The 10,596-nt window shown below is 34.2% G+C and overlaps 1 protein-coding gene across 1 annotated transcript in view; it reads right to left on the reverse strand.

Moving 5' to 3' along the window:
• LOC119839375 (collagen alpha chain CG42342-like) overlaps window positions 1–10,258 on the reverse strand; it is a 289,736-nt gene extending 279,478 nt beyond the window's left edge. The window contains exon 1 of the mRNA XM_038365643.1: window positions 9,851–10,258. Coding sequence (XP_038221571.1) covers window positions 9,851–10,088 — 238 coding nt within the window. The 5' untranslated portion in view covers window positions 10,089–10,258. The remainder of the gene's footprint in view (window positions 1–9,850) is intronic.
• Window positions 10,259–10,596: the final 338 nt, after the last annotated feature.

A 10,596-nucleotide genomic window follows, 5' to 3' on the forward strand; every position in this document is an offset into this window, starting at 1 on the left:
TCTTATATCGTTCTAGATAGGTCACCTGGTGGTTCAAATGACCCGTAATTTTTTCTATATGGGCCTGTAGTCTAAAAGTATTTAGTCACAAATCCAATTGAATTCATCAATCAACATGTTTTATTTGACCTCATTGCTTTTAAGACAAAATTAAGCGTCCATAAAATACTTTCTCAGTTCAACAGAATCGATTTGCAATTCAATGAAATCAAATTAATCGCTTGTTACGAGCGAAAAGCCAAAACAGCTCGAAACTAAGTGAATATTCTTTTAATTGCAATTTATTTTTCACTTTGACTAATGGCTTTTAAGCCCTTATGTTTTATTTATCGCGCTTTGTAAATGGAGCCCCGTTGTTGCATCTAGAATGTTTGTTATCTGTCACTTGTTTGGAAAAAATGTGAAAAAGCGCGGGAGAATTTGCCGCTTTTTTCTAATAAGATAAGATTTAATCCTCTGCACTATTGAACGACTTATCTTCTTTTATATAGCATACCTTTAACGAGGTTTAATTAAAAAATACATAATTAATTTTGTTAGGTGATCATTCTTATACAATTTTACTTATTATTCAAAATATTATTTATTTACCAACAGAAACGTTTGCTTTGTCCTTTTCCGTTTTTTTCGTACATAGTTACGTTATGTTAATTTTAAATACATTGTTTCTATTTTAAATCCATTCAACATTTGCTAATGATTGTAACACTGTATGTTTGCAAATTCGAATCAAATAAGAGCTTACTTATTTTCTATTTATACTATAAATACATACTTCATGTCATACTAGCGAGCCGCCCCCGCTTCGCCCGTGGTACATATATAGCCTTATAGCCTTCCTCAATAAATGGGTTATCTAATACTTAAAGAATTTTTTAAATCGGACCAGTAGTTCCTGAGATTAGTGCGTTCAAACAATCAAACAAACTCTTGAGCTTTATAATATTAGTATAGATTTACTTGCATAATATATTCTATATTCAATATTAATTAATTAATTACTAAATCATTACGTCTGTACAGTCGAGAGGTCTCCTCTGAAAATCAGAGCAGTAATACATTTTATTCTTAAAATGGTTACTGCTTTGCTGACGGGGGCTTTTTGCCACAATTACTGTTTTTATATTTTGGTTTAGATGAAAGTATATTATATTTTAAGTGGTGGCAAATAAAAGTATTTCTATTTCTATATCTAATACACTTTTTATAACTCCATATGCATTCTACCGACATACCTTCAGACGGAATCACTCACTCGTTATAAATTTACGCATCATAAAGATGTCCCTAATTAACATTATGTAAATGATAGCTTCGTTTAGCAAATATTTGTTGATAAAATACATGCAACCGTCTCTGCATACATTTGCTTCGAGAATTCATTTACATATTTAAACGAGAGATCGATCTCCTAAATTAACATCTAATGTGTAAACATGCGTTTGGCTGTTCCTTGAATCTTGCATCTACCCTTGGGTAGCTGGGGAGCTTGCTGCATATATTACTAAGGAAACTTATTTGCTTTGAGACTGTAAGAGATATATTTATTATGATCAAGCAATCATGTATTTAATTATGTAATACAATACATTTATCATAGAACAATGGGTATATTATACGTTAAATTAGTTTTTTTCTTTACGAAGTATAATGTTTGTGTAAAACTAGACTCCACACGAACATTTGCGAGCTGGTCCAATTCGTATAAAGCCTTACAAATATTTCCCACGATAAATTAAAACAGACTTCATATTTCCAAAACATCAATTATCATGCTTAATTTAATCAGAAAAATTTACTTATTGGTGTAAATTAATAGCATTGGTCTACTATCCAAAATGGATAGATAGATACTCTTTGTAAACTTTTTGATTGATATTAACACTTAAATAACATTAATTTGAAAAAACCGTAAATGGACAAGTCGGTACATGATAAGATCGAATTAATACCGTACAAAACAATATATTACTTACCAATAACACAACACATTAACTAACAAAAGACCAGCAAATTTCAATACACGTGTTTCTAAATTTATCAGCCACCTCTCTGCCTATAATTCTAACGCCTCGTGATATTTTACATACAAATTATACATAGAGCTATTTAAGTCAATTTCAGAGTATAATTGTTGTGGTTAATTTACATTTTAGCTGAAAACGTGATTCTATATTGAGAACCGCCATTTTGCGTCGCTGTGCTATTTATATTAATGACTAGCTGGAGTCCGCGGCTTCCCTTGGTTCTTGCGTAATGGGCCTACAGGTTATAATCCATATAATCGTTATTAAAAAATACTTATGTAGAAAATTCCATACAGATCCAATGAGCTGTTTTTGGGTAAAATAACCCATTTAAAACTATTTCATGTTTCAATAGTTAATATACCGTTTATTCTATGGGAAGATCTTTATAGCAGAGTAAGTTGAAAAGAATAATTTATAAAGGGAAGCTAAGTCCGTTTATCTACTTTTATGCTAATGGCAATTAGGGGCATCCATAAATTACCTCACGAGAATTTCAGGTTCTTTTGACCCCTCCCCTCTACTTGTCACAGGTTGTCAAATTTTACAAACATCCTCCCATTATACGTAAGTTCTCTCTATTGTGTAATTTTTAAGAGTTTTTACGTGATTTATAAAGAATACAAAAAGAAAATTTCGTTAAATTCCGCGTCTTAGTACACATTAAAAATCTTAACATGTGACGTCACATACGTTTTGACCCTTACCACCTTAAGCCAAGTCAGTAATTTCACAGAAAATATCATATAACTACCCATTTCAATTTAAACTATCCGCACAACAAATGCATTCCTCAACAGAGTTTTCGTCCATTCGAAGATTTAATCTAAAAGCGCCATCTCGCGGGGATTCCGCTGAAATTACTTCTTCCATTTGCATCCGAACAACGGAGAAAAGGAAAGCGTACATGAGTGAGCGAAAATCTGATAGCGGTTGAACGTTATTTTTATGATTATTGTCGAGTTCATTTGAATTTTTGCTATTTCGAATCCCTAGACCAGATTCTGCTTGAATAAAAATGAGATAAGGAGCTTGTAAGATTCCAATTTCGCTCTGTTTGTTGTTTCAGTATTGCTAGTCATTGCTGAGTGGAATGTTAGGGGTTCGTACGTTCGAATGCAGATCGAGAAGTTCCAGGTGTAAGAATGTAGCAAAAAAACAACGGAAACTCATTCAGCAAGATGCCACAGCAGCATCGCTATTGCTCCTGAATCTCATTTTTCGTCGTTTAGTGTAAATTTCAACGCAAAGGTAATTAACTGACTGTCTATCAACTCACAGCCTAAACTGCTGGACCGATCGCGTTGAAATTTGACATGCATAGCCTATATGATTTAAACATCCGCAAAGGCGCTAAAAATATTGATACATTCTACAATAGGGTACGGAGCTTTGTATTAAGAAAGTTTATTTTATAACTGGAGGAAACTGTGGGAAACATATAGATATTTATAATATTTACATAATTTAAACATTAGTTTATAATTATAATTATCTTGTTTATATTTATTTCAATATCACTAAATTAAAAAAATACAAAGCTTTTAAACATACATAAAAAGATAAGATAAGACACTAAGTGCGTTGGTATGTGAAGTTAAATTCAATTAATGTACAACATAATATTATCCACGAAGAAGTCAAAATTATGTGAAATATTATAAAGCAGAGCATTTTCCTTGTAACATTAATATCTCTTCACGGTTAATATATTTCAGAATCGCAAAACAAGCTGCCTTGATAAATAAAAGAAATGCACCGACTTTTCAAATTTAATTCTCGATTCGTATGCTAAAGCACAAACGACTTAAAAATGTATCATCAAGTAATCTTTATAAGTCACGGCATACGAAACTACACTCTATCTCTGTCAGATAAAGTAGATATTGGTACAGCATTTTTTATATCGCAATGCATGTTGTTGAAATATTGGAATACCACAAGGCGAGTGCAAATTACATGAGTTCCTTTGGAATATAGACCATGTTATTGCGTGTATAGAGTTGAAAGTTTGTTGTTAAGAGGGTATCGGTGCTGAGTTTGACATTTGTCGCCTTTTCGCGAGATTCAGGCGTTTCAGAAATATTAGAAATACGCGGCGACTCGTGTCGAGATAAATCTTGTGTTGTTGAGACGCGTCTGTGTGCATAAATACATTATTTTCACTTCATGTGCAATATTGAAGTGTTTGTTTACGCTTTTCGGGTTCCGCAGATTATACTGACACCTCGTTCGACTCTAGAGTTTTTATAAGAAAGCTTGGGTATTATGAAGGATTTTTTGAAAATATTTTAACTGAATGTTTAAATCGTTTTAAATTAACTAACTAAATAAAGTGCGAGCAGATGTAGGTACGAAAACAAAATTTATTTCTTCAATTATATGGCTAAATTAGTCGCATTTTCTGTGTAATTTTTAATTCAAGGATGACAGTATTTTATCACGTAAATAAAAGTAAAATATATCCAAGAATAAATTTTCATGACTTACATGTTTATATCCCTGTTTATAGATGCAATTTTCCCAGTTAGATATAACTAACCTATATAACACTAGCTGCGCCCCGCGGTTTCACCCACGTAAACCCGTATCCCGTAGGAATATCGGGATAAAAAGTTGCCCATATGTTATTCCAGTTGTCCAACTGTCTACGTACTAAATTTCATTACAATCGGTTCAGCAGTTTTTGGGTGATAGAGCAACAAACACTCACACATCCTTACAAACTTTCGCATTTATAATATTAGTAGGATATATAAATACCTTCCATATGCTATATATATAAACGAAGTTATATACTGCATGGACAAAAAGCCGAGTCCCTTTCATTACGCGTGCTGTAACAAACTTGTTTATCCCAGTTTATCCCGTCACCCCCTGATTTATGTAAATGCCAGTTTCGCAATAGTCCGAAATTTCTTTGCCCGTTGGAGAAACTTTTGGGTGTTTATGCAATACGCGCATGACGGCCCGACTTCGCCTGCGTTGACCAAGAATAAAATAATATATGTATTTTTTACAATAAAAGAGGCGTAATATTTAAGGAAGTAGGAATTAGTAATCAAAATACTTTCCCCTTATAGTTTACATATTTGTATGAATTTTGTCAAATCTTATGTCATACAAAAATGTGTCTATTTCTATTTATTTATTTATTTTTATTATCTATGCTATATTGAAGCATAAAATTAAAAATGTTTAAAAATTTGTTGGTTCCGAAAACAAAAGCTCTTAGCTTACCAAAGCTACCGAAACCAACAAAACTCTCCTCTTTCAATTTATTATCTCTGACTGAAATAATGTTTTATAAATTCACTTGGCCGTGAATACAAAATTAATAAGCAAGTGCACGAAAACATCAAGAGATTCAGATCATTTCTTGTCGCCTCATTATTTCGCAGTTGACAGACGAATTTATAAGAGCCGACTTAAACATCTGTCACACTGTCAGCAAAAATATAACTTTGATTTTGTATTAAAGTTTTACGGTGAGTTTTTTACTAAATAAAATATTAAACGATAGCTGTAACCTTTTCCAAGTTCATAAAAGTTTCATAAAATCAGCAATGATATTTATCAAAATTTTAACATATATCAATTCAGGATTATAAGAATTAAAGCTTAATAATTCTGATTATTATACAGGCCTCCTGTGTCCGATTATTACCAAGTATTTTATATGTGGGAGCCGAGCGTGCTTCGGCACGAATTGGTACAGCTCGCACCGGGGAAGTATCACACCCGCCATAGAAAATCAGCGTGAAATAATAGCATGTGTTTCGTACGGTGGGTGGGGAAGCTGGAGACCCGTTTCCTTTTCCTCACAGTACATTCCTTCTTTCCACTCGTCAATCCTTTCCTTATCGCTAAAATTTGCATTTGCAGAGTTAATGCCTCTTCCTTGTCTCTCCTCTAGTTCATGGAAGGTGGTGAGCGCTTACCGTGAAACACCTGGTCAGATGCTCGCTTGCTTAGCACTAACTGTTTGGATGTGGAACTCTATAAAACATCGCCTTGCCATGTAACTTGGTATTTATTCAATCTACGACTCAACTACCCTCACTTTATTTTGTAGTCTTTGTAGTCTTTGTGACTGGCTGCGATTTGTTATCAACTAACTCAATCAATTGGGCAGTTGTGAAGAATTGCAGTAAGTATTACGATGCCTTTGATTTGTATTTATAAAATTAATTGAGCACTAGTCTTTAGCGCTACAGTGAAGCTTATAGTTTCTCTCATTGACTGGAATAGACCCAACGTGGAGCCGCAGTAAATCTATCAGAGTATTGAGTGCTTAGCTTGGCTCGCATCCAGGGTAGCTTTATGTTCGTGTAATGTCATAAACCACAATATGGTCTATGGTCTGTCTGGCTATTATTGGGAGCAGGTGTGTAAAGATTTACTAATTTCTTAATTTAGTCACCGCATAACACCTGAATGGCTGGAATGATTTTGTAATTTGTGTTACATTTGTTAACATTGTATATGTTACTAGCTTCCGCCCGCGGCTATGCCCACGTTTCGGTGTGATTGATGAAACAGAAATCTGGAATTCCTGTTTTTTTCCCAGGGAGCATTTAATCGGGATAAAAGTATCCCGAGTAAGCGAGCTGGCACAATTCCTGACGAAGCTTCCTCGACTCTCACAGTCAAGTACTCTGAGAGATAAACAAATAGCCTAATATTTGGTATATTAAATTTATTCAGAGTTCAAACTTCGATTTAAGTTTAATTACAGGTACTTTGAGGAAAGCTTTCTGTCAAAAATGAAATATTTTTAGTTCTAGCACAGTAAGTGAGTGTATAAATGTTGCACAAAATACGTAAACACAAAGTATACAAACATTTAAATTATACTTTCATGTAAAAATAATAAGACACAATTTAAATATTTTCTGTCTTTAATTACCCACTTTGTCTTTCCTTTTTTAATTAATGTTGTAGATTCCTTTTAACCCTTCCTCTCGTAATTAACTTCGTTAAACGTTTAGGCTTTTATTAATATTTCTTAAAATTTCACGGTTTATTTTTATGATTTATATTTTTCCCTTATAATTGGGTACTTTATACTTAAGTATCTTTGTTATCAAAGACACTCCAGTATTGATATGAATAATATGGATATTTTATCCAATATAATCTTATTATTCCTACGATGTAGCTAAAGCTAATAAATGACTATCGGTGCTTAACCTAGATCTGTTGTTATAGCGGCAACAAAAGAAAAATGTCTCTGAAAATTATAACTAGCTAACCTAATGTTTAACGGTCATATGATCAGCCTGGTAACAGATAAACAGACAAACAGATGATTTACTCCCAGGTTTCGTAACTCTAAAAAGCTTATATTATTTACAAGAACTTACTTACTATACTAATATTACAAAGAGGAAAGATTTGATTTTTTGTTTATTTGTTTGTTTGAAATGAATAGGCTCCGAAATTACTGGACCGATTTAAAAGATTCTTTCACCGTTGGCAAGCCACACTATTCCCGAGTGACATAGGCTATGTTTTATTTTCAATAAAATTATGGATGCTCACTAAAACTTGAATAATCTAACCAAAGGTGTATAAAATGCGCTAAAAATTTCATTCAATCAAATGAAAAAGAAGGTAAATAAACTTGTGGAAATTATTGAAATGCGCTCTTGAATAAGATAGTGTTTACGGAGATGATCATGATTTAAAATCAAGTGTAACCTGTAACAATCCCATCTATATAACCATGTTAAATAAAAATGCTTCGGTAATCAGTAAATAAACATAATACGATAACTCGCACAAGCTCGCAGATTAGATAAAACACATTATTCATTACGAGCAAACACAATTTATTTCCTATTGTTCATTCCTTACAGAACAAGACAAGAGTTTCGCAAAACTAATACGATTCGAAACAACAGCACTACAAGATATGCGGCGGAGGAGCAATGTAACAATTACCAAGAATTTATGGCTCCCTCGGGAGAAGGAGAGGAGTGAACGTGTGCCAAGTTCTCACGAGTACCATATATTACTTATGACTTCTATTCTTAGCGGGCAGATTAAAAATTTTAATGAAATTCCCGGGTGCTGTGGGCTTGAACAATAGTGCTGGAATTTTATCAATATGTGATATCGGTTTTAGAATTTTGACGCTGGCACGATTTGGTGCAGCATGATTTACGATATGAAATATTTGTTTATTATTTTATGTATGCGATTTAGAGAGTGATTAGAAAAAAGTGTCACATGATGATATGTTTTGTTGTCGACTGTACTTGTTATTAATTGATTCATGAAGCATCCTCAGTTGTAGATATGTTCTTAGTAGAACAATTTAAAATTAATGCAATAACTATAAAAAGCATTAGCGAAGATTAACAAAGAAAGGCGCTCGGAGTCAAGCCTTACAAACAAAAGTCGTCACCGACAGTAACTAAATCTGCGCAAAACTTGGACGGAAAGGTCTATTGGAGGGTTTCTTTAATTTGAGCTCATGGCGCCTTAGATAAGGGGATCGAAGTTGCTGCAAACTTCACACAATTAAGCCTTTATTTCGCGCGCCAACAATAAGAAGTAATTAGCGATCGTTCGTCTGCTGATTTTTTAAAGAAAAACTTCAAATCCCGCATCCTTTGTTCAGCGAGATTTTCATCAATCTCGCCTCAGAAAGATGGCCCTCGAAAACTCTATTAACATCAGAGCCATGTTTGATGACGACTTACTGGAGTTCAATTGGAAAGTCGACGGAAACGTGCAATATGCCGTCGATAACAAATCTGTGAACCAATTTAAGGAGCCATTTTTAATATCCGGTGGAGGTCAACATACTTCCCTTCGCACGGCCCTGCAGCGCGTGTTAAATTCAATAATCTCCAATGGTAGGCCTGGCCACGATCCGAACGTTTTCAATACTCCTTATTGAGCCATTAGCTGTAATGGCTGTTACAATAGGGCATTACAATTTGTCTCGTCGCGATGCCTCGTAGAAACGCGGCGTAGGGACTGCCGAAAATAGTTTAAGGAATTGAGACTTATTCGACAAGGGTTAAGGTTGCTTATTGAGTAGTGAAGAGGACGATGGTGTCCCAATTGAGTTTATCTGCGGATATTGTAAAGTGGCCGCAGTTACACAATATGGTACGTATCGGCTCTGCGGCAAGCTTGCGGACGTTGATTGCGATTAGAGTGAACCGATATTAACTTTATTCATTGTCGCTATAAAATCGCTCAGGCGATCGACTATGAAATGCTAATTACCACTATATGTATAATGCCAAAAACATTTTCAACACTTTTATTATAGATTTTTATTCATGATAAACCTACAACATTGCTATTCAAAGTTTCAATAACAACTTAACCAAATTTAATTTTAATTTTACCCATAAAAATGTTTCCAAATCCGGACGCACAGTTTTACGAAATAAATCACAATAAAGCTTCTTCTTTGTCTAATTTCTTTATTTCCCCCTGGCTGCGAGACAATCTCTTTATTTCCTCAAATAAACCAGATATTTAAAATTAAATTGTGTTTTTGTATTAAATCAATACAACCTATTTCTCATCTACATTTTTACTACTGTTGAAAAATTCTAAATTTGTAAACTCATTGGTTATTAAAATATAAAGGTTTAAATATAAACATAAAACCTATTTAAGACTATTAAATACGCGGCATCATGACAAAATAATAACAATAAGATATTTTTTTTACTACTATTATAATCGAAAACGTTTTTACAAATATGAATATGAAATTTACCTTTCATATTTTCTTAATTAAATTTATCATAACACTAAATAGTTATCTGTTTCATCTTGCTAAAACATCTTACCTGCTGGACAGACGCAGTCCGTGGCATCCCTTCTAACTCGTCTCGCAACTTCCACCTTCCGCGTAGTCACTGGCCGCACCAGCCGCTCCAGCATCAGCTGCTGCTCCTCCAACACCTGCAGACGCTGCTCTAGCACCTGCTGCCGCAGCACCGTAAATCCACAACCTAGCAGGACAAACACACAGAAACACACTTGCACTACACAATAACACGAGTTACTCGGTCTATCACTCCCCATTTTGTCCTATCCATTCAGTAGGGCTGTCCAGGCTCGGAGCGGTGCGTTCAGCCTGTGTATGTTGGTGTCAGCGACTGGGTCCCTCGGGAAAGGAAGCGGCTTGTACAACGCTAACTGCCCTTCTAGTCGTGTCGATTAACGGCCGAGTACCCTTCCGAGCTCTGATGGACGTGCGTTCCGGATGCTTCTAGCAATCAATGTCACTGAACACAGCGCTGTTACCAAATCTTTAGTATATATGCGGAAATAAATTAATCTACTGGATGCTAATGCATTTATTTTGTAGATTAATAGTTGTCATATTTTGTAATAAGTGATTATGTATGTTACACATCATTAGATTAAAAGATTGTATTCCGTTAAATTTTGTTGGCAAATTATTTTTCGTTTAGAAATTTAAAACTTTTTAACGTATTTTAAACGCGATTTATTCATTATATTATTAACCCGACGTTTCGAACACTTTACCGCGAGCGTGGTCACGGGGAGACTGAGATGTTATAATTAT

Source organism: Zerene cesonia, unplaced genomic scaffold (genome assembly GCF_012273895.1).
Source record: "Zerene cesonia ecotype Mississippi unplaced genomic scaffold, Zerene_cesonia_1.1 Zces_u013, whole genome shotgun sequence".
NCBI classification, from domain to species: Eukaryota; Metazoa; Arthropoda; class Insecta; order Lepidoptera; family Pieridae; genus Zerene; species Zerene cesonia.